At 38.0% G+C, this 25,599-nt stretch overlaps 1 protein-coding gene across 3 annotated transcripts; it reads right to left on the bottom strand.

Annotated features, from left to right (window-relative positions):
• Positions 1-25,599, bottom strand: LOC127437994 (TM2 domain-containing protein 1-like). 3 transcript variants are annotated; one of them, XM_051693202.1, is made up of 7 exons: positions 25,460-25,599; positions 20,870-20,944; positions 19,695-19,803; positions 19,503-19,594; positions 12,869-12,942; positions 6,297-6,416; positions 275-423 (listed from the first exon to the last, which is right to left on the bottom strand). In XM_051693202.1, exons 1-6 carry the CDS (start codon positions 25,590-25,592, stop codon positions 6,306-6,308), a joined length of 594 nt encoding a protein of 197 aa, XP_051549162.1. In that variant the 5' UTR covers positions 25,593-25,599; the 3' UTR covers positions 275-423; positions 6,297-6,305. The 3 variants fall into 3 exon arrangements, with proteins under 3 accessions (XP_051549161.1, XP_051549159.1, XP_051549162.1); XM_051693201.1 differs by lacking the exon at positions 6,297-6,416 and having other exon boundaries at positions 1-423; positions 20,870-20,984; positions 25,433-25,599; XM_051693199.1 differs by lacking the exon at positions 6,297-6,416 and having other exon boundaries at positions 1-423.

Below are 25,599 nucleotides of genomic sequence, written 5' to 3'. Positions count from 1 at the left end.
TTAAATATTACAACTTTATTTACAGTGTTTAAATAACATCAAAACATCACACAATATCCAACAACATGCGAGATGGATGGCCGTGAAAAGGAATGAAATATGGATGGCATTCAAAGCCCTGATTCAAAGGAAGAGACTGATGATCGATGGATTGATGGAGAAAATGGAGGAAGTGAGAGGGGGAAAAAAGTTTGACCTTCCGAATAAAGCTTGGAGCAGTGGGACCAACATTAGCTCAGCACATACATGAGCCATATTGAAAAACTCCAGACGTGGTCTCTTGTCTTTCCCACAGAATAATCTGGCATGTCCATGTGCCTTGATGTTTGGACACGGCAAAAACGAATCCAATGAAAAGATGAGGTTTACATGACATGAACATTTGTGTCTGTACATTTGTTGGGTCGTCTCGTATGGATCCACCTGAAACAAAACAATGGAAAGAGTTAGTTCTGTTTGGCAGCAGGTCCAGAAGAAAGATACAGTATGTAAACGGAAAGTATACTTATGTACATGTGATTTTTTTCATTTTTTATTTTTAATAAATTTGCAAAGATTTCAAACAAACTTATTTCACGTTGTCATTATGGGGTATTGTTTGTAGAATTTTGAGGAAAATAATGAATTTAATCCATTTTGGAATAAGGCTGTAACACAACAAAATGTAGAAAAAGTGAAGCGCTGTGAATACTTTCTGGATGCACTGTATATATATATATATATATATATATATATATATATATATATATATATATATATATATATATATATTGTGTACAGTTAAATGTGTAACAGATAAAGGACGGGCAAGGAGGAGGCAGAAACTGGTTGAACAGTAAACAAAGTTTAATGGTAAATTTAAACCAACATAAAACAAACATAAACACACACACGCAGCGCGGCCACGTGCGTCTCTCTCCCAAACCGGTGCCTCCAGCTCCCCTTTATCTCGCTCTCCCGCTGATCAGCTGATTTAGTGTCGGCCGTGCATCATGGCCGGGCCACGCCCTCCTTCTCGTCACACTCCTCCCCCCACCCGATTCAGGCCGGGGCACCACCGGTCTGACCAGCTCCACACCCCCCATCTCTGGAAGGGAGACGCTGCCCTTCCGCCATTCTGTCAGCCGATGGTCCACCTGCAAACCTGGGGGAGAGACGAGGGGAGACGTGGGGAGAGGGAAAGGGCGAGCGGAGACACACAGAGAGAGAGAGAGGAGAGTGAAGAATTGCTCGTCGACTCCCGGATGCGCTGTCACCCAGTCTTCAACGGCGGCTCCACCCTCTGGCGGACACCAGCTCGCTCCTCCCCCGGCGGACGGCAGCGAGTCCTCTGGCCCCTGGCGGACGGAACCGCTCCTCCCCTTCTTTGGCAGACGGCAGCGGTTCCTCCGGCTCTCGGCGGCAGGCAGCGACCCCTCTGTCCCCAGGCAGACAGTCGCGGCTGCTCCCCTGGTGGATGGCAGCGGTGAGGACTCCGCGACAGCGCATCCCTCTTCCCTCCCGGGTTTCAGCACCACTGTAACAGATAAAGGACGGGCAAGGAGGAGGCAGGAACCGGCTGAACAGTAAACAAAGTTTAATGGTAAACTTAAACCAACAAACATAAACAAACACACACACACACACACATGCAGCGCGGCCGCGTGCGTCTCTCTCTCTCTCCCGAATTGGCACCTCCGGCTCCCCTTTATCTCGCTCTTCCACTGATCACCTGATTCAGCGCCGGCCGTGCATCATCACGGCCCAGCCACGCCCTCCTCCTCATCACAAAGTGCAAGTAAAGTTCAATGGTAAGTGCAATTAGTGTCGATTGGTTAAGTGTTCACAAATCAGATGTGTTTTCAGCTGGTTCTTGGATGCTGAGATGGTATCAGCAGATCATGAATATTTGAAAACCGTTTTTATGATTTTATGAACCTTTTTTTTACCATCAATTAGGCCACACTCACACTAGGGATGTGCACAAGATATCGATTAATCGAGTACTCGTTTAGCTTTAAATATTCGACTAGTAAAAACACTACTCGCATATTGCAATTTGATATTTCTTTGTGCCTTTGCCTGCCATGGGCAACAATGAACCTAAACCTACACCTAAATCTAAATCTTGCCATTAGTTCTCCCAAAAAGAAAATTCTGCCTTTATATAAAGTGATTGTATCGTTTCAGAAGACTAGGAATGTATGTTTTTATGTGCAAATATGTTTTTATGTGTTTTTTTTTCTTCCGTTTTTGAATAATTTTTTGTGATATAAACAGGTTCAAAAGTTAAAGGATGAACTTAAATTCTAAATTTCAAGTAATCGATTACTCCTTTTTAATTTTGTACTAAATTACTAAAAATGCCCATCCCTAGTTCACACTACGCTCTCATCCACACTGGAATGGCATTCTTTCTTCACTGAAAACGAAGTCTTTCTAAAATGCTCTCATAAACCACATACTTGGAAAACGATGACATAGAAAAGTGAAAACAGAGTGTGGCGGGGTGAGCAAGAGACAGACACAGTGGGCGTGGCGTCAAGCCTCAGAGAGGCATTTACTGAAAATAATAATAAACATAAAATTTTAAAAAAGGGGAAAATATAGTGTCCATGGGGGGAAGTGTCCAAAACAAAAGGAGATCTGGCATCATTGCGGTGAAACGGGGCTCAGTGAATGTCGGGGGAGTGTCCATGGAATGGCCCAGTCTTGAGCAGGGTCCAACGGCCGCACGCGCTCCCCTCCTGGGTCCGCGGCGCGTGGGGCGGTGGCGTCCTTGGCGTCCTTTCTTCCCAGGCCCAGAGGGGAAGGTGGCCCGGCCTCTAGCCCGTCGACCGCAACACGTGCTGTCCTCCCTAGCGACACATCAATCTTGCGCCGGGGGTCTGAGGAGCAGGTCTGGCGACGCATCTAACACGGCTGAATCCTCCCCACTCTGATCCTGGGCCTTTGAGGATGCCAGTGTGTGCACACATAGAATAGAAGCTGGCTCCCCGAAAAGAGGCACGCTCTGTGTTTTTATACACTGCCCCAATGAGGCTTATTCATTTTGCACCTCTTCTCTTCTCCTGCCCAACTCCTGTTGTGAGCCTGGCTGAAGGACGGTCCTCAGAGGCGGGGCGATGATGATGAGAGGGAGGGCCGGATCGTTCCGCCACAAATGTTTTCAAAGTTAAAATGGATTAGTATGACCGTGGCCTTAAAGGAATTCAATACAAGTTAAGCTCAATCGACAGCATAGGTGGCATAATGTTGATTACCACAAAAATTTAATTCGACTTGATCCTCCTTTTCTTTTTTTTCGAGGTTCCAGTGAGGCACTTACAATGGAAGTGAATAGGGCCAATTCGTAAATGTTAAAATACTCACTGTTTCCAAAGTTTAGCCACAAGACAATGCGTGTTAACATGATTTTAGTGTGATAAAATCACTTACTAACTTTTTCTGTTTGAAGTTATATCAAATTTTACAACTTCGTTGCCATGATGACATAACACTGTAAACCCTAAAACAATCATAAAAACTACATTTTAAACCACTTTACAGCTCAAATAATAAGTGCGTTTTAACAGAAGAATTAATGTAAGTGCTGTTATAAAATTATAAACTTCACATTTCTACTTTTACACCCTCCAAAAATTATAAGTGTCCATTATAAGTGACTTCCATTGTAAGTGCCTCACTGTAACCTCAATTGTTTCTTTAAAGAAAAGGACAGAGCCAAAGTTTTGTGGCAATCAACATTATGCCACAAATGCTGTTGATTGAGCTTAAAAGTGACTTAAGGACATATAGAAGGACAGAAATACAGAGAGACAAATTGAGTCACAAAAAGACAGTGTGTTTGTTGGCGAATATGGCTGAGTGAGCAGGGATTAAGACCTCGACTCATCTCTTCAGAGGCTCATTCTGGAACAATGTAAACACAGGAGAGCAAGTAATGGTCTCCGCATGGGTCCCATTCAGCATAACACCCCTGTCACCGCCATTATCTCTGCAGCAGCTAATGTTAACCAGAGCGAGGAACTGGCAGGAAACAAAACTGATAGGGGACAGACACAGATATAAGCAATCGTCTATAGCATGGCCACTATTTTCATTTGAATATAGGGAATGTCTGTAACAGTGTGTGCATGGGGAGTACCAGGACTAAGAATTCAACATATGCAGTCCGAGTGCCAGCTGTAATAAGTGCAATCTCACGACCCCGCTGTATTTTCCCAACGTCCTCCTCGGCACGTCTGACATTTAATCGCTCTCTCCCCGGGGCAGGGAGCCCCTTGCGGGGAACAGAGTGAGGACCGTTGGATAGTGGGTTTAGTGCACAGCTGTAGTTGTCCTTGGATCGAAAATTTGCTTTGATTCCCCTGGAGGTCACTCAGGATCGTCAATCACCATGACCTTGCTTTTATTATTAAGAAGTGGTTCTTTGAAAACTTTCAAGATTAGTCATTAACCCATAAGCCCTTTGTTCTACTCAGTCTAAAGGCCGAAGTATACTTCGGTTTTCTGCGTGCCATACGCAAGATGCAGATTTTGTCATCAGCACAATATGACCAAATCTAATATGTTCTCGGTTGTTTCTGAATTACAATTCACAAATACTGACTGGTTTGGTAATGACCAGGCCCAGACGAAATCTACGTGAAGAAAGGAATTGCGACAACTGTCAGTTGTTTATGCAAAAGTTCTATGCATTCCCACACCTTAAATGTTTGTTTTTAAAAGTATTTTGGCTAATTTGATGATACTTTCACCTACCAATAAGAGTGCAGTACTCTAAGCTGCATTTAACACGTTCTACTATCCCTTTCACAGAATTCCAAAGATTTTCCCTCAAAATCTTTTTTAATAAGACTTTTAAAAAAGTATAGGCTAACAAAATATTCTCTATATTAAGATAGATAATTATAGAGAAGCCCTATAACAAAAAAAAAAAAGAAAAAAGCTTGGTGTCAAACTGAAGACAAACTGATAACCTATGGGTGATACTATTGGTAATGCTGTTTAATTGGGAGATATTTAATAAAGATGTTTGAATTACACCACATTTTGTAACTCGCGTTATTACTGAGATGCCTATGCCCAGCAGGTGGAAACTGAGAAGCTGCTGCCATGAACAATAATAAGACCGTTTCACAGCTCACGCTGTTTTCCCTTTGCCTTGTTGCGTGTGAAACGCCACATTAACAGTACAGTACACAAGCTCTTCATATTCGCCATACCTCTCCCACTGCATCGTTCATAACTGCTGAATCAAGTTTATTGTCTTACATCACTATGCCAGTATTCCCCACACTCCGTGATGCCATGACAGTGCTGCTCAAGTCTTAAAGGACCCACGCGTCTTTTGCGACATGAGCGATCGGTTTATGTGATCGGTCAAATTACTGATCACCGATCAAGTCATAGGACCTAAATATTGGCTGATACTGATCTGTGGACGATCAATCGGAGCATCCCTATTTATTATAGACGGGAAGTTTTAAAGTCTGGGTGGGGGACAAATCCAAAAGTCAAATTCTAGCAAATTTCCCCTTTCAAAACTAAAATACAAAAACACACACCCAAAAAACTAAACACAGTAATTCTTTGTAACCAAAAAAAAATATATATATATACAAAATGTACACATAAATACCAAATATGAATATGAAAATATTATATTTTAAGTTCTACTGAAAAAGAGCAAAGTGGAATTTAATTAAATAACAATATACATTTTAAAATTTAAATAACTATTAATTAGATATTTCAAAATATTATTTAATATAGATATTATATTTATTATAGAAGTTATAAAGTCTGGGTGGGGGACAAATACAAGATGGTAAAATTCCAAATTGTACACATAAATACCAAATATGAATATGAAAATATGTTTTAAGTTGATTTTTTTATGTAAAGTGCAAAGTGGAATTTTTATTATGAATTAGATATTATACAATTTATCTATTAATTAGATATTTCAAAATATTATTAACTGGAATTAACACTTTTATATGTTTATTATAGCTGGGAAGTCTGGGTGGGGGACAAATCCAAAACGGTAAAATTCTAGCAAATTTACCCTTTCAAGACTAAAAGACAAAACAATAAAATAAAAAATAAAAAAAACCCACTAAAAAGACTTAATAATTATAGACACAATAAAAAATAAAAATAAAAAAGTCCCCCCCCCCCTTTTAATTATCCTTGAGAACAGAAAAGTTCTAAGAGTTGAAGTATCGCCCCTGAACTGATGTTTTCTGTGTGACATGACTCTGTGAAAACACTGGATAATGGTTTCACGGATTTAACAAAGAGATCCTCACCTGGTGTCTTCAAGGAGAGATCTGCGTTTTTCTGAAGGTCTCATTTGTTATCGAGAGATGAGTTAGGCGTGCCCCGTAGTAATCCACGATGTAATCCGACCCATCTGACGGTCCCACGATCTACACCATAACAAACACACCGATTCTCACATGTCAGATTGACGCTCCGAGACCAACATAACAATGTAATCTTTCACCAGAAAATTACATGATTCTACATTACACAATGATGAATGCCAGGTGGGCTGCTTGAGTCTATAGCTCTTCTCAGATGGCTTATGCTCTTACAATTGAATTATAAGACAGTAATGCCGAATTGGAAGCAATTTAAATTTAACCCCAGGCAGTGCAGTAATTAAGGTTGCTTTGAGAGTTCTGGTGAGGAGGAGTGTCCCAAAGGACAGTCCTCAGATCAGAGCTTCAACAATGAGCTCAGGGCCCGAGTTGGGCCAATGCCAGTTCAACATGCTTGGACTGACGCACATAGACAATGTAATGGCTTCCTGCAGGCGTGCGCACCCAACACCTGGCCTTGCTAGCTCAGCTCGGATCCGCTTTGGGACGGTATGATAATAAGAACACACATCTAGTGGAGAGACACAGTGATTGTGTGTTCTACCATATCAAGATTTGCTCTTGTCTGGCAGTGAACCAATACAAGCACTGTGTCAGATTTGCACACTTCCCGAGTATGTACTGAATTCGACGACAATGACTTCTGGACTGTCGATAAAGTACGTTTTGTTGGTATGTAGATGTATAGTATAGAGTATAAATGAATGAACATTACATTTATATCGTTTTTTTCTGGCACTACACTCAAAACACTTTACACAGTGACCAGGGGACTCTCCTCAACCACCACCAGTGTGCAGCATCCACCTGGATGATGCGTCAGCAGCCATTATGTGCCAGTACGCTCACCACACACCAGCTATTGGTGGAGAGGAGAGAGTAGAGTGATACAGACAATTCATGGATGGGGATTATTAGGAGGCCATGATTGAGAAGGGCCAATGGATGGAATTTGGCCAGGACACCGAGGTTACACCTGGACATACAGCCATGTTGGCGTTGGCCTTTTACCTGTACGTTGTTTGACCATGACGTACTAACAACGATGACGAAAACAACTTTTTGGTGCCTTTAGCACTCATCTAATAGTTTTTTCACAGGCCAGCCCATATAGGCTCGTACAGGTGCCGATACATTGTCCTGCTCCTGCGAAATGCTCAGGGTCAGATGGCAGATTGCTCAGGTAGACCCTCCCCCCTCCACCTGCTCCAACACAGTTTTTGTGTGTGCGCACGTGTCTTTGAAGTGCAGTGTTTTGGAAAGCGGGGGCACGGCTAAATCAACGGCTACTCAGGTGGAAGTTCCAGAACAGCTAAAATATCTTAAAGCACTTTTAAATTACTCTATCTCTCTCTCTCTCTGTCAAGCCAACATCAAAGTTTGTCTTGACAAACCTTGCCCAATCTAGTTTAATATCACTGCTTTTTGCATTGTGTGTAGCAGGGAAGTATGCAACTCTTGCAGTGTTATCGTTTGGTGCCTTGCTATCGGCATGAGGGCGACTTGAGTTTCTCAAAAACCCAAGCATGGTCTCATACCATTACCATTCGATCCATCAACTTGCTCCGTCCTTCCACTTTTTGGCGATTTAGAGCAAACCCAAAGTTACATGGCGCTGTTAATCTTGCGTCATCATTTATAAAAGGCTAAAATGTGGTGTGACTCGCGGGACAGAATATCGATAAATATAAATTACGTTAACACGTCCCAGGTGTTTATTCATTAGCTCTCAAAGATGCATTTCCCAAACGACGTGGCTCTTAGCGAAGGTAGTTTGGTATAAAATATTACGTTTTAGCAAGGAGGGATGTGTGCAAATAGGGTCCCAAGGGAAGGGGATACTCTTTATCAAAAGTGTCACAAATTAAAAACGAAGAGGCCCGCAGTCAACAGCTAATTGAGAATGTACGCGCGTGACAGTTCTGGCTGCCAGAGGCACTTCTTAAAAGCATTGCTCTCCCAGGGCCTTCAATAAGACATTAAGAGAACAATAAACACACTGCAGTGGCCCTGTTAATCAAAGCCACCATGGCCATTTAAAAAAAATAAAGGCTTGCTTAATTTATCCACTGTGGCTAGGAAAGAGTGTATATTTAAGAACAGAAAACGGATAAAAAAGGTAGAAATATGAAATTGTCAAAGGATGGACAGGTACAGTATTGTTTTGCAAGTAAGTAATCCAACCAGATACAACTCAAATGACACGTGTTTATGGAAGTCAGTACATATAAAATTGATTGAAAGTCCCGAAGATTGAAAGTCCTTTTAGAGCTTATAATATTACGTATATTCTAGGGCTTTCAATTGATTAAAATGTCATGCTGATTAACTAATCAGCCTTCGTCCTTCGGATGAGACGTTAAACCGAGGACCTGACTATCTGTGGTCATTAAAAATCCCCAGGGCACTTCTCGTAAAGAGTCGGGGAGTAACCCCGGTGTCCTGGCCAAATTCCCCCCATTGGCCCTTCTCAATCATGGCCTCCTAATAATCCCCATCCATTAATTGGCTCTATAACTCTACTCTCTCCTCTCCACCAATAGCTGGTGTGTGTACTGGCACACTATGGCTGCCATCGCATCATCCAGGTGGATGCTGCACACTGGTGGTGGTTGAGGAGAGTCCCTTGTTCACTGTGTAAAGTGCTTTGAGTGTATTGTCAGAAAAAGCACTATATAAATGTAACAGTCATTCATTCATAATCGAATATATCACAATTAATCGCATATCAATATTTGCTAATAAATGCCCCCAAATGAAGATAATTCATTAAATATAATTATATAAATATAATTAAATATAAATACATAATAATTCAAATAATTATACATATCATACTATAATTCAGATCTCACTGGTATTCAGCGTCATAAACGGTGCGTTTTTAGGATGCTGTGTCAAGTTAAATGTAGTTGAAATTTTGAAGATTGCGTCTTGAGATCCATACATTCTGTTCAGCTGGCAAGAGTGCATCCTTTGTGACTGGCTCTCATTCTGTGGCTCGCTGTTTGTGAGGTTTGTTGAGGCACGCTGACTGCCCCCTATTGACGTGGTTTGTAAAAACACGAAGTTACATGTACTTCTAGCTTGAAGAGCTCCGTTGGTAGGAAAATATGTACTTTTATTATGAAATTTACGTACGGGTCAGGGAGCATGATTAATTATGTTAACTTCCACATCTGGTTTTTAAAATATAATTAATCACACTAAATTAATGCGTTAAATCGACAGCCCTAGGTTACATACTAAGAAAAACGTTCATAAATTTTTTTTTTTTTTTGTTAGATAATATAACAGAAAACTATTCATCCTAGCTTGTGGCAGCAAGTTTTGCGCCGCTCACATAAAAAAAGAATATATAATAATTTTTTAATGTGAGTGGCGCAAAACTTGCCACCACAAGCTAGGATAAATAGTTGCTAGGACTTTGCTATGCATTTGTTAAAGGCTATGGTATCCTTTTTTTTTTTCTCCCCTTTAATCCCCAATTTGGAATGCCCAATTCCCAATGCGCTCAAAGTCCTCATGGTGGCGTAGTAACTCACCTCAATCCGGGTGGCGGAGGATGAATCTCAGTTGCCTCCAAGTCTGAGACTGTCAATCTGCACATCTTATCATGTGGCTTGTTGAGCGCATTACCGCAGAGACGCAGCGTGTGTGGAGGCTCACGCTATTCTCCACGGATTCTATGCACAACTTACCACGCGCCCCACCGAGAGCAAGAACCACACATTATAGCGACCACGAGGAGGTTACCCCATGTGACTCTACCCTCCCTAGCAACCGGGCCAATTTAGTTGCTTAGGAGACCTGGTTGGAGTCATACAGCACGCCTGAATTCGAACTCGTGACTCCAGGGGTGGTAGTCAGCGTCAATACTAGCTGAGCTACCCAGGCCCCCCAAAGCTATGGTATTCTTAGATTTTCCGTGCACTCTTCCATCTTCCGTCTTGCGCCCGGTCTCACGCTCAGCCATAGTCTTTTGACCACAGGCCCATACAGGTCATTCAGCACATGCACACTAAAACTGCTTTGTGATACTCTTTTAGCACAGTCATAGATGCAGACTATCCACGTGACTAGATAAACTAGGCTGCACGTGGACAGTCCATGCATACTATGCTGATGACGTTATTTGCGCCAGTGCACGCGACGTACCAGCACACGGTAAACTAAAGTATTCTTTGGCCTTTAGGAGTTCTGAGTGGTTGTTAGCATGTCACTCTGCGATTGCTAGGTGGTTGTTTACTGGCCCAAAAGTCAAGAGGGCCTGCCACTATAGCCCAAAGTATACTTTGGTTTTGCTCGAACGCTATGCCTATGCATACAGGGTGAGTGATGTAAATTCGTATACTTTGAGCTAAAATTTCTATGTTATTTTCGTCCGTTGATATGGGTCATATTTTTACACCCATTTTAACATCCAGCATGCAAAAATCTCAGATAGCTTTGAAAAAAAACATTACACCCCTACTCATTTGCATCCATAGTGGTGTCAATGCAACATCACACAAACACAGACGTTCAGACTAGGGATGTGCACAAGTAATTGATTAATCGAGTACTCATTCAGCTTTAAATATTTGACTAGTAAAAACATTACTTGCATTTTGCAATTTGATTTTGCTTTGTGCCTGCCATGGGCTACATTGAAACTGCTTCTCTCACCTAAATCTTGCAGTTAGTTCACCCAAAAAGAAAATTCTGCCATTATTTAAAGTGATTGTATTGCTTCAGAAGGTTTGGAATGTATGTGTGTGCAAAAACTTTTTTCTTTCATTTTTGAATCTAGATTGTTTATGCATAGTGCTAATTTTTTCATAAGAAAAACATGTTTAAAAGTTGAAGGCTGAACTTAAATTCTAAATTTCAAGTAATCGATTATTCATTTTTTATGTGCTAGAGTACTCGACTACAAAATTACTCAAAATGTCCATCCCTAGTTCAGATGTACTGATGTAATAATAAAAAAATAAACTTTTTAAAACACTGTTACTATTTCTTTGTTTAAAATTTTGGCAATTAGCAAAAAAGCCAATGTTTAGATACAGGGTTTTCCACACCTCAACGGACCGTATTAAACTATCCTGTCCTGATCTTTTTAAACATACACACATTGGAGAAGACCAGGCTACTGTTCTCCATTTAGCAGCTCAGACATCTGACATTCTAAAGACATTCTAAAGAATGTGTAATAATTATTCCTCTAGCCATCCTTCAACACACATAAGAGCGTGCCATAAATATCTGACATCGTTGGTGGGTGAAAGTGGCGGCTGAGAGCAAGTGTTCTCTCGTGTATAGCTAAATTCAGGCCCGTGACGCCTAATGAGAACGGAGAGGGTAAGGTTAGGCCTAACAAGATGACAAATGGACTGACTTTTTTCTGTTATCAGGCGTAGGGGGTCTTTAATGGGGGTTAGGGTAGTCCTGTGGGAGCGTGCGGCCTGGGAGAGGAGGAGGCGAAAACAAACCGTGCTTTCATTAGCTCCTTTCACTGTCAGAGAGACACAGGTGCCACTGAATACAAACACAAGCATTGAGGGAGTCACTCTGTCTGCAGCTTATTTAGGGGACGTGGGTAAAGTGCCTCCCCTTTTTTGTATCTAATATACTAAATTGAAGTATTAAGTGATCATTTTGCAGATGGTTTTATCCAAAGTGACAATTTTTAAAGACAGTCGTCCTGGAGGGGGTTAAGACCTGGGGGTTAAGTGTCTTGATCTTAAACCTACAACCTAATGGTTACCAGCCCAGAATTTGAACCACTAGGTCACACCTTCTCAAAAGATGAGTGATCATTTTATAAAAATAAAAAATAAAGTATGACCAACACAGTGTCCCACTGGGTGAATCTTATGAAGAAATGTTATATTTCACTCTAAAAAAATAAATCAAAATAATAATGGGCAAATATGCTTAAAATAGGCTTTTTCTTTATGCAACTTTTTAATATATTTTTATATTTATATAAAATATATATATATTTATACAACAATATATACATATCATTTTATATTTAATAAGTTCGTATTTTGATTTTTGTGGGAACATTTCTTTTATAAAATTCACCCAGCCAAACATGATGCGAAAAATGTCCAAAAATAAGTGATTTTCTGTCCTCACTAAAAGCAAAATAATGTGAGACAAAATTCCAGCCAATCAGAACATATTTGGAAATTTCACTCTGAGTTATCCAACACACACAAAAAAAAAAAAATAGAACCCTAAATGTTGTTGCAGTCGTGGCTGGTTAGGACATGATTTAAGTTGGCTGTAGTTTATGAAAATTAAAATGAAAAAAAATATATATTTATCCTATATTGAGCTATAATAACAAATTTCTTGAAAATAAATAGAAATAAACAAATACATAATATTAACCAAAATAAAAGAATAAAAATGGATCAACCTCCAGTACTGTTGCAGAAATAAATGCCCAAAGACATCCATACATGAATAAAGAGGTTACAAACCTGGAAATTAACATCACTTACCTGCATGGAGATCAACATGAAGTCTACTAAGCTTCCAATGCCACAGAATCCCACAGTGCAGAATTTCAGCAGGCCTGAGAACACACAAAGAGGAAACCACATGTCAACCAAGCAAATATGACAAAGCCAGCCGTCCAAACCACCTTATGCCTGAAAACACTTATTATCAGCCTCTCTGTATGATCTCAAAGAAAACAGTTTGAGGGCAAAGCTATTCAAAGTAACAATCAAAATCACCCAAGGAAGTGACTTTTATTCTATTTTAGCATTAGTATTGCAGGCACAATTCACCAATCTCACAAAAAAATGTCCAGGTCAAATTTCATTTTCAATAAAATATCCCATTTTAGGTCCTTTTAGATTTTTTTGGTAGCATTTTACAATAAGGTTTATTTGTTAACATGCACTAATTACATTAGTTAACACAAACTAACAGTGAACAATAGTTTTACAATTACAACATTCATTTATCTTGGTTAATTTTAATTTCAACATAATACATTAAAATACATTTTCAACATTAAAAGTTGTATATTTGAACAGTGATGAGTTATGAATTAACAATGAAAAATAGAATATTTATAAATTATCTTTTTAACAAGATTAATAAATGCTTTAAAAATTATTGTTCATTAGTAAATGCATTAACTGTCATGAAGTTACAATGTATAGAACATTTAGAACCTTATTGTAAAGTGTTACCGCTTTATTGCATTGTAGGACTGTCAACAGGGCTGAGAAAATAAATTTTCACTGAAATATAAAAAAAAAAATTATAAAGACATTATATCAGGTAGTAGGAAATTTCTACAAGACATCTGATTTTTAATTCAACGTTGTCTCCTAAATCCACAAGATGGCACAACAAATCAATATAAACTAGGGCTGTCGATTTAAAGTGTTAATTCAGTGCGATTAATTAAATAAAAAATAACGCGTTAAAATTTTTTATGCAATTAATCATGTCCCCGGACTGTAAGCAATTTTCCTACCATCGCAGCAATTTAAGGTTGAAGTACCACATGTTTTCTCCAGGGGGCAGTAGGCGAATCTTCAGCTGTATAGGCAATGTGCAGCTGTACAGAGAACAAACCACGCTCACCGACAGCAGACAGCACAAGATAAGAACACATTCTTGCATTCAAACAGCTTTATTGAGCTCAAATCCAAACGCAGGGATCTCAAGACGTGTTCTTGTACGTTTCATCTCATGTAATTAATTCGATTACAATTTTTTTTCGATTGACAGCCCTAATATAAACCAGTCAGCAAGGTGTTGTAGCGATTGTTTATTAAAAAGAACATATCTTGCTGTTAACAAATGTGTGTAAAATTATAAAGTCAAAAGATTAAGCCATATGCTCAAATATAAAGTAAAAAAGTAACACAAAAAAACTGCACAGTAGCCTATACCGGTGCCATGATACTACCACGGACTCGAGCTTTAGAATACCGGCAGTACCCCAGTGTTTTTCATTATATACAGTAATACATAAACATACCTAATGCTTATGCAGCGAGATGCTGATAAGAGAGCAAGCCATAGTCAAGACACAACTGCCAAAGACCTCCACCTTTGGCACCGTTCACACATCCGTCTTTTTCTATGCAAGCATGCACTAGACGGACGTATTTGACCGTTATGTTGTGTCTCGTTGTTTTCTCAGTGTCTAGTGCAGTAATGATGCTTTTTTTTTTAGACACTTTCAATTTAAAAGGAAATTCAACCGTTAAAACACAGCTCGAGACACCCGCATTGTGATTTATCCATTGCATTACAAATGTTAGAGCCCAAGAATTTAAGTCATCATCAGTGCTTGGCACACATCCAAAATTACAATGTTATTTTAGCCTTCGAATGTGCATTTACATTTTTTAAATTCAGCGAATATTCAAATTCTGATTTTTTATTGCATTGTGACATTATATTCAGGCACATTTTCCCCAGTGTCTCATAACCGCTTTACCGTAATGCGTCAGGACGTTTTTTTATTGTGAATTTTTTTTAATACCCATTATTTCAATGGTGATTATCATTAGATTATCATTAGATTCTCATTACTGTAATTCAGTATATTTTACAGTAAAAAAAATACTGTGACAATGATTAAATTCAGAATACAGTTGAAAAATTACTACAATTATGTATACATATTTACAATTGAAATAATATCAATTTATTGCATTACTGTAAAGAAAATTGTAGGTCGGTTGCTTATTTGTCAGAAAAATTTCAAAAAAAAATCTTTAATTGCAATACATTTATTTATTTTCATATTGGGGTGAAATGTGACGTGAACATTAAAAGTCCCACTTTTTAGAACAGAGAACAGTGTTTATGCTAAAAGTGTTTCAACGTACGACAACCCTTACGAAAATCGAGAGTTCATGGCAAATTTGCTGCAAACTTGACACAAATTCGCAACTGATAATTTTCACATGCAAATGAGCTTTGCGGCAAACTTGCAGCAAATTGTCCATTGTTGCCAAAGGTTTGCTGGAGGTTCACCACTACCGGAGAAGAGCAGCAAACTTCTGGCAAACATTTGTGGCAAATCAAATGCTCATTTGCATGTGAAAATAACACAATTTAATAACAGTTTTGTAAGGGAAGGAAAATGTATTACTCGTGCCTCTTCATTAAAGACAAAAATAACCTATGGCCATACAATTGAAGAAAATAAATAGTTTGCGTTTGCAATGAAGTATGCCTGCTTTGGATGTCCATTAAGTGATCATTTGAAACACCATCAGGAGCCCATGAGATCTGCAGTCAATTAAACCCCCTACTATCTTGTGATTCAATCATAACTGCTGCTAATCGTCCCTAATATTGCTTATAATTAGTCATTGAGGGGTTTAGGCATGCTGATTCCAGGACGGATATCTAAAAAGCCACCTGCAGAATGTCTTCTAAACAAGTCCAGGCCTTCCTTTGAGAGCGTAATGGCCCAGGAGCTCTGGGGTCAGCCCGGACCAGGTGTGGCTTAATGAACATGTCTGTAGAACTGACTCCAGCACGGTGTGAGCCTGCCTTTCACAAACTCCAGTGTTCCTCGCACAAAGAACCGAAGAACAAGGGGGACCTTCAAACGCCCAGGCGCTTTTGTCCCAAAGCAGGTGTTTAATTGATCAGGAAGTCCTTAAAACATGGAGAGACAGAGAAAAGTGGAGCTTCATGCTGTATCTAGGCTAACCTTGAGTTTTTAGATATATGGCTTGGACTCATCTGCATGTGATGATGATAATAGCAGCGTTTAGAGCACTGTAGGATAGATGGACACCCTGAGATCTCCTCACAAAGCTCTGATGGTAAAAGAGAACTGTTTTAGTTAATTAGTTGTCACATGCGGACTTGTTTTGTTAAAATGGCTTTTTGTACAAAAAGAGCAAGGAATTCAAAGCAGAAAAAGGGTCTGGGCTTTTCATATGAAACATGAGGTGCGTGATCTCTAAGCTCATGTGTGAGCAGTAAAAACCTTTTGAACTTGCTTCATGACATCAGAGGTGTGCTGGGGTTCATCTTAGGGTTGTATTTTCAATATAGATGTATATCTGTTGGAGATGGTAATATTATGATCGAGAGGGAAGGTCTAGGGTTATTCAAACTAACAGAAAGGCCAAAAACACTGTAAATCACCACTTTTTAAAGACCTCCGGAAAACAAAATAATATTTTTTTGGCTTTCAATGTTTATAAGAATAAATATCACCCCCTAAATTTTTGCATATTGAAAATGAAACATATTTTGGGGGATTTTTGCCATTGTGTCATTATTTCCACAACCCCCCATTATTGAATTATTAAATTATTGGTTTTATTTTAATTATTAAAAATGTGTTATTAGTTTTTATTTTAATTAATACAATTATTTTGTCTAATAATAACAATAAAAACTAATAATTTTATTTATTAAAAAATATAATTTTAAGTATTATAAAAAAATACTGTAATGTCTCTGAATGTTTTACTTGAGCGGTTTTGTACTTCACATTATATATTATTTTACAGTGATTTTAAATTTAAATCAGCATAAATTAAAGGCAGTACAAGAAGAACTACTGTACAATGATGTTTACAATTTAGATAATGAATCGTTGTTTTTTTCCCCGCATTACAGTTATGAGAAAAATATTTGTTTTTGCATTACAGTATATCATCTTTTGACTAGGTGAAATGTGACCTTGGTATGCTCTTGACAGATTTTGTGAGATTCATCTATTAGTCATTTTATTTTAATTATAAAAATTAATTATTTCTAATAATACAAATAAAAACTAACAATTTTATTTTAATTATTAAAAACTATTGATTATAAAAATATTTAATAATTAAAAAAGAACTTTAATAATTTTGATTATTAAAAATACTGTAATTTGTCTGAATGTTTTAATTGAGTTGTTTTGTAATTTAAATTATTCCAGTGGTGATTTTCATTAAATTCTCACTACCATAAAACAATTAAAAAAAATGCTTACAATGATTTTCAATTTAAATTAGCATAAATTAAAGGCAATACAAGAATTACTACAATGATGTATACAAATTTTACAATCTAGCTAATGAATCATCATTTTTCCCCCACATTACAGTTATGAGAAAAAGATTTGTTTTTGCATTACAGTAACGAACATCTTTTGACTTGGTGAAATGCAACTTTGATATGTTGACAGGTTTCGTGAGATTAATCTATTAGTAATTTTACCTGAATTATTACATTTATTATCAGTTATTTTATTTTAATTATTACAATTAATTACTTATTTCTGATAATAAAAATAAAAACGAATACTTTTATTTTATTTATTAAAATCATTTGTTTTATTTTAATTATTAAGATAACAATTAATAATTAAAATAAAAAATAATAATTTGTGTTATTAAAAACTACTGTAATGTGTCTGAATGCTTTAAATTAGTTGTTTTGTAATTTAAATTATTCCAATGGTGATTACAAGGATTTTATATTTAAATCAACATAAATTAAAGGCAGTACAAGGATTACTACAATGATGTATAAATATTTTACATATAAATAATGAATCTTTGTTTTTCCCCACATTACAGTTATGAGAAAAAGTAAACGATCATCTTTTGACTTGGTGAAATGTAACCTTGATATGTTCTTGACATGTTTTGTGAGATTCAGTTACTAGTAATTTTAATTTAATTATTTTAAATTTGTTATTAGTTTTTTATTTTAATTATTAAAATTAATTACTAATTTCTAATAATACAAATAAAAACAAATAATTTTATTTTAGTTATTAAAAATATTTAGTTTTATTTTGATTTTTAATAATTAAAATAAAACATTAATAATATTATTAAAAAATACTGTAATGTGTCTGAATGTTGTTTTGAAATTCGCATTATTCCAATGGCTTTCTCACTACCATAAAACAGTAAAAAAAAAAAAAAAAAAAAATGTACAATGATTTTACATTTAAATCAGCATAAATTAAAGGCAGTACAAGAAGAACTACTGTACACTGATGTATAAATATTTTACAATTTAGATAATGAATCGTTGTTTTTTTCCCCGCATTAAAGTTAAGATTTGTTTTTGAATTACGATAAGGACTTGGTGAAATGTGACCTTGATATGTTCTTGACAGGTTTTGTTTGATTCATTAAGTTTTGAAGCCATCTATACGCTAATGTACTCCTAAAAGTTGACAAAATAAATGTATATAGCAGATATACACACTTAATACACAATTTTTCTCTTCCAAGAAAATGTATGAAAAATTGAGGATTTTTCTTGGTCAGACACTACTCGACAAGCATACAGTTACTGGCCATAACATTAAAAATAACAAGTCTTTAAGGTTAGAAAAAAATGCATTACTAGGTATCATGACCTAAGAATGAACAATATATATTACAGCATTTATTAGTCTTGCTTAATGATAATTAATAAAAATACAATTATTCATTTTTGAGTTTTATTGCTTTAACTAATGTTAACATATACAACTTCTAATTTTAAAAACTTATACTGTATGTTGAAATGAACATTAACCAAGATTAGTACATGCTGAAAAAGTACTGTTCACTGTTAGTTCATGTTAACAAATACAACCTTATTGTAAAGTGTTACCATAAATAATTATCTGTATCGTCCAGCAGTACTATATCAGTGCTCAAGTAAGTGAAGATCAGCGCGCAATATATGCGATTCCTCTTCAGAGAACATCTGGCCGAAAGGTGTGTCCTTGGAATGGAGGAGGAAAGAGATGATGTCAACAGCAGAGCATCCATGACTGGTTCTGTCTGTTTTGAAGGTCCCTTGAGTTACAGCGCAGCACTAGCACGAGATAAATTAGTTTTTGACGGGAAAATGGATGCCAGAAAGCTATCTATTTAACACAGGATGTCAAAGTCAGAGGTGATTTCAGGTTACAGCACACAGATGGAAGAGAGAAAAACATGTAACATAAGAGCAGTGACCTAGCGGTAGGCGCACATGTGCGATTGTGGCTGTCGCGAGTTCGAATTCAGCTTGCAAAATGTACCGTTCTCATTCTCCCAATTGTTTCCGGTATTATCTCTAACTGGCGATACTAGCAATAGCATACGTATAGTATCTATACAAATAAATTCAATAATCATGATGAGAGACATGACTTACCCAGAGCTGGGTATCCTAGGTAGAACCGGTCTGCCCCAATCCATCCCAGGAAGAGTGATAGAGCCACAGCTACTTTGTATGAGTAACCACTCCTGTACGGTCCAAAGAATGTGTTCAAACATTATTTATGAATGTCTACAAATAATCTTGTAATCAAACTGGATGTAAGAATGAAAGTGAACTTTGACATACACATTCCGACATGGGATGCTTTTGCTGAATCCGACCTCTTCACCACCGAATTTGAACACTGTCCCATTTGACAAGCGACATCTGACGTTTGGAGCAGGTAAGCATTCCACTGCAATGACAACACTGCTTTAGACTCCAGCTAATTAAAGAGCATGTCTTGACAATGTCATTTCAGCATATTCCAGTATAGCTGTCACAAATCAAAGTATCTATGATGCACAAAATAGCTGTCTAGGTAGGCAGCTCACAAGGTTTTGAAACACAGACAAAGATTTTAGCATGTAATAAAAACTAAATGACCTGGGTCAAAACAAGAGATCTTTAGGTAATTTAAAATAACACAAGATGTATCATATACACTGATGAGCCAAAACATTATGACCACCCGCCTAATATGCTGTCGGTCCTCCGCGTGCTGCGAAAACAGTACATACCCACCGAAGCATGGACTATACAAGACCTCTGAAGATATCCTGTGGTATCTGGTATTAAGACATTAGCAGCAGATCCTGTAAGTTGTGAGGTGGAGCCGCTGTGGATCAGACTTGTTGGACCAGACAAGCCCACCGGATTGAGATCAAAGGAATTTGGAGGCCAGGGCAACACCTTGAACATTTCATCATATTCCTCAAACCATTCTCGAACAATATGTGCAGTCCCATGCAGCAGGGTGCGATGCACTGTGTGTTGTGACACATTCCTCCCGTTACCATCATTAAAATTTTCTGTGACTTGTGCCACAGAAGACCTTCTGTTGGTTCAGACCAGATAGGATAGCCTTCGTTGCCCTCATGCATCGATGAGCCTTGGGTGCCCAACACCCTGTCACCGGATTGCGGTTTGTCCCTCCTCGGACCACTGTCGGTAGGTACTCATCACTGCTGACCCGGAGCACCCCACAAGCCTTGCCGTTTCAGAGATGCTCTGACCCAGTCGTCTGGCCATAACAGTTTCGCCCTTATCAAAGTCGCTCAGGTCTTTACTCCTGCCCATTTCTTCCGCATTCAACATGTTGACTGAGAACTGATTGTTCGCTTACCATCTTATCTACCCAGACCTTGTCATGTGGCCTTGTTAGGAGATGATCAACGTTATTCGCTTCACCTGTGAGTGGTCATAATGTTTTGGATCATCTATGTATTTTTGTGTGTATACATAAGTCACAGCTGACCCACCTGAGGCCAAGCGGTCCTTGCAGTTCTCTGGCTCTTGAGTCGCATCCTCTATTTTGGGTTCTTTACATAGATACTTGATCACTGTTAAGGTGGGATCAATCCGTAGGGTTATTCCCTGTCAAATCAACCACATTTCTTAAACTTTCCCCACTGAAATATTAAATTTTGTTAATAAATTTCTGAAAAAAGATAAACATAAATGATATTTAAAGCCAAAATATGAAATGTCATGTTTCAATATTTACTGTGTAATCACTTATTTTGAAGAGAGGGGTCAAAATGACTAATTTCACCTATGATTTGGAACATATTATTTTTACACAAAGATACAGTAGGTATTCCTTATAGAACTAAAAATGACTAATGTCACATTTTCAGGCTTTTCAGTTAATGTGTCACTTAATCCTGAATAATAGTCTATTTTTGGACTCTCAAAAATCAAGATTTTTATATTATTGTTTTAAAAATGAATAAATAAATTTACATTTCTAGTTTTTACATAATTTGTATTATCGTTTAGACTAGGGATGTGCAAAACTACCAATTTGCATAATCGACTAGTCGGATAATGTATAATTAGGCTCCGTTATGTTAATTAGGGGCAGTGGTAGCTCAGCAGTTAAGGCTCTGGGTTACTGATCAGAAGGTCAGGGGTTCAAGCGCCAGCACCGCCAAGATGACACTGTTGGGCCCTTGAGCAAGGCCCTTGACCCTATCTGCTCCAGGGGCGCTGTATCATGGCTGACCCTGCACTCTGACCCCAGCCTAGCTGGGATATGTGAAAAAGAAGAATTTCACTGTATATGTGCAAATATATAATGTGTGATAAATAAATAAAATTATTAAATTATTAATTATTATTAATTATTAATGTGACCCCGTTCAGACGTGTTTCAGAGGGATATACGCAGGGTTGGGAAGGTTACTTTTTAAAAGTATTTCACTACAGAAAACATACTCTAAAAGGTCATTTGTTTTTTGGATTTTCTCCCCTTTTTCTCCCAATTTGGAATGCCCAATTCCCAATGTGCTTTTAAGTCCTCGTGGTCGTGTAGTGATTCGCCTCAGTCCAGGTGGCAGAGGATGAATCCCAGTTGCCTCCGCGTCTGAGACCGTCAACCAGCGCATCTTATCACGTGGCTTGTTGAGCATGTTGCCACGGAGACATAGCGCGTGTGGAGGCTTCATGCCATCCACCGCGGCAACCACGCTCAACTCACCATGCGCCCCACCGAGAACGAACCACATTATAGCGATCACGAGGAGGTTACCCCATGTGACTCTACCCTCCCTAGCAACCGGGCCAATTTGGTTGCTTAGGAGACCTGGCTGGAGTCATTCAGCACGCCCTGGGATTCGAACTAGCGAACTCCAACCAGCGTCTTTTCCATTGAGAAACCCAGGCCCCTGTAAAATGTCATTTGTAACGTATTCCGTTAGGTTACTTAAGGTCAGTAACGTAATTTAAATACTTTGGATTACTTCTTCAGCACTGGCAAAATTTGTTCTCTTCTTTTGACTATAAACATGTAAATAAAGAAAGACTAATATATATATATATATATATATATATATATATATATATATATATATATATATAAATTCTCTGAAAAAAGTCTAAATACCTTATGCAGTAAATGTATCTTGTTTTAAGGAATTTTAGATATTTTTACAGGAAAAAACAATATTTGAATTCTTATTAAGAATAAGATTTTTGCAGTACATCTTTGCTCTAATATCAAAGGTCTTACTAGAGAAAACTTTGTATGCTCTAACATGAATTTTCTTCATAGAATTCATTATAAAATATAATTGATGCATGTAAAGCAATGCATTTCATGACTGCAATGCAAAACACCAAAGCAACAGCATCATAAAGTTTGCAGATGACACCACAGTTGTGGGGCTCATCAGCAACAATGGCGAGACCGCATACAGGGATGAGGTGAACCAACTCATAGCCTGGTGTGATTTCAACAATCTCTCCCTGAATAGCAACAAGACAAAAGAGATGATTGTTGACTTCAGACACACACAAAGCTCCTCATCAGCCAATATTCATCAACGGCACAGAAGATGAAACAACGCAGAACTTCAAATTCCTGGGCCTGCACATCTCCAAAGACCTCACATGGTCACTGAACACCTCCTCCTTAGTAAAGAAGGCCCAACAGCTCCTGTATTTTCTAAGGAGGCTGAAGAGAGCTGGCATGCCCCCCATCCTCACTGGTTTCTACAGATGTGTTTTTGAGAGTGTACTCACCGGGTGTATCAACGCCTGGTATGCCCAGCATCTGACAGGAAAGCCCTGCAGCGGGTAGTGAAGACGGCACAGTGCATCACTGGTGCCAATCTTCCTGCCATTGAGGACATTTACAGCACAAGGAGGATGAGAAAGGCAACCTCCATCAGGAAGGACTCCTCTCACCCATCCTACAACTGGATCAAGCCCCTCCCATCCGGGAAGAGGCTAAGAAGTTTTCAGGCCAGAACATCCAGACTTAGGAACAGTTTCTTCCCACAAGCAGTCAGACTACTGAACCGCCATATCCAACAGTGAACACAACCCTCGCCCCCCGCCCCGCTCCAAACTTTAAAACCCCACAGAGTGTACATAACGAGATCCTTTTCTGATCGTATGTGGATTCTTTACATAGAATGAGGCAGAAAATATATTATTTGTACCTTTCTATACAATGTTAAAGGCTACATTGGTTAGCATTTCTTGTTAAAAATACCCTAACCGCATAAAAAAACATTGACAAGGCATGTAATCGTGTATTTATTGGATTTATGTTTCATCTGTCAAAGCGTTTCTAACTGTTTTTTGTTAAGCTGTAGAAACATAATATAACCCCTCTATTAAGCTCCCAAGTGAAAACTCCTCAGTAATGTCATATCCACCTTTTCACTCACAACAGTATGAACTTGTATGAACGAAACAAATCATATGAAAGTGTTTCACCGCTGTTCAAATGCACTTTGGATCGCATCATTTATATGGATAAAAGTTTTCCAACTGAATAGTCTAAATATTAAATTAAACAAATGACAATAAAATGCAAAGTAATCTCTTCAATAATCAAAATGCTTTTTGAATGTAACTGTATTCTAATTACCAATGATTTAAACTGTAACTTTGTTGGAATACAGTTACTAATATTTTGTATTTTATATACGTAATCCCGTTACATGTATTCCGTTAATCCCAAACCCTGAATATATGGATGCTAAGCGCAGCACTTTAACATGGTGACGGATATTCAACAAACAAATAGGCTAAATAATTATAAAGTCTGATTGCACAGAACTATCAAAGTAAGAAAAGTAAGGAATATTAAAGGTTCCAATACAGAGCGGCGCAAACCCGCTTCTGCGCATTCTGAACGCAGAATGACGTGCTTCAATGTAACCGCTTCAAGGCAATCCTCGCTGCGCAGTCAAAAGCGCAGAACTGCGAGATAATATTGCGGGTACACATCTAGTTCACGACATTAAGTTGTTGAAATCTTTTTTACTGCAACTATTTATATAAGCAGTGTCAGACAGAATCAGTACCTCACAAATTGTGTTACTCAAAGCAGAGGATTTCATGTCCGACAGTGATCATCTTGAAATGTATTGTTGATGCAGTGCGTTGCTGTAACAACAGCACATTAAAAGACTAAACCTAAAGCACGGCAGAGGGTTTTACTGTAATTCACTGTTAAGCACAGCAAGTTATCATCACGCAAAAACACTCTCCAAGAATCTGCCTCTCTCAATTAATTTGAGAATTGCGTCTCAAATCGACTAGTCAGTTTTTGGACGACTAGTCGATCAGGCGACCACCCTGACACATACCTACTTTAGACAAGAAAAACTAGCTTCATATCATGTGACCCACATTTGGTTTTCGACCATTGAAAATGGGTAAAATGTAGCAATTCACAGATGGAGCTACACTGAGAGACCCATATCTCTGGGATTTAACCATAAAATGCCTTAAAGATGAAGATACAAAAAGAAAGTTCAGTGCCAGAATCTAAAAGGATTTTAAGATATCTTTAATACTTCTGGAGTTATAAACACTGCAACTTTGAAAAAACAACACATTACTTCTTCAAAAAGGGACAAGTTGCAATTATGTTTTTGTGATAATCAACATTATGCCACAAATGCTGTCATTTGAGCTTAACTTGTATTGAACCCAGAATATTCCTTTAAATCAGAGAGAAACAGACAGACATTGACATAACCAGCAGCAGACACATCACTATTGTGCTTGTTAAACGGTTACAGGGATATAAAATGAATGCATCCACTTGTTTATATAATTATTATACATCTGAACTGGTGCTTTTGGCTCTAATGGCTATTTGGTTTAATCTATTATGTTGTACACGTATAAGATGTATTGATTTAAAACACCAAATAATACCGATACTTTCCATTATAAAAAGTTATATAAAATATCAGTTGAATTAGCACATTTAGAGTGAATCACTGCTGACTGTATCATAAACAACATCAATAATAGCAATCAGGCTAGCTAGCATGCTACAGATTCAATGATCCCCATACATTTACGTTACTTTTTAAAAGGATATTGTCCCAGTCGGAGTTTATCACAGTTGTCCACATCATTACCAAGGCTGTGGATGACAGTAAGGCAGAAAGCACAGATGATCAGCGCCTGTGTTGCTGACCGAAAGCACAACAAACTTCTCCAGTATGCAGCCATGTTGAAC

This window comes from Myxocyprinus asiaticus, chromosome 49 (assembly GCF_019703515.2).
Source record: "Myxocyprinus asiaticus isolate MX2 ecotype Aquarium Trade chromosome 49, UBuf_Myxa_2, whole genome shotgun sequence".
In the NCBI taxonomy this organism is placed as follows: domain Eukaryota; kingdom Metazoa; phylum Chordata; class Actinopteri; order Cypriniformes; family Catostomidae; genus Myxocyprinus; species Myxocyprinus asiaticus.
Note: the sequence above shows the minus strand (reverse complement) of the source record. Positions and strands in the feature narration are given on the sequence as shown.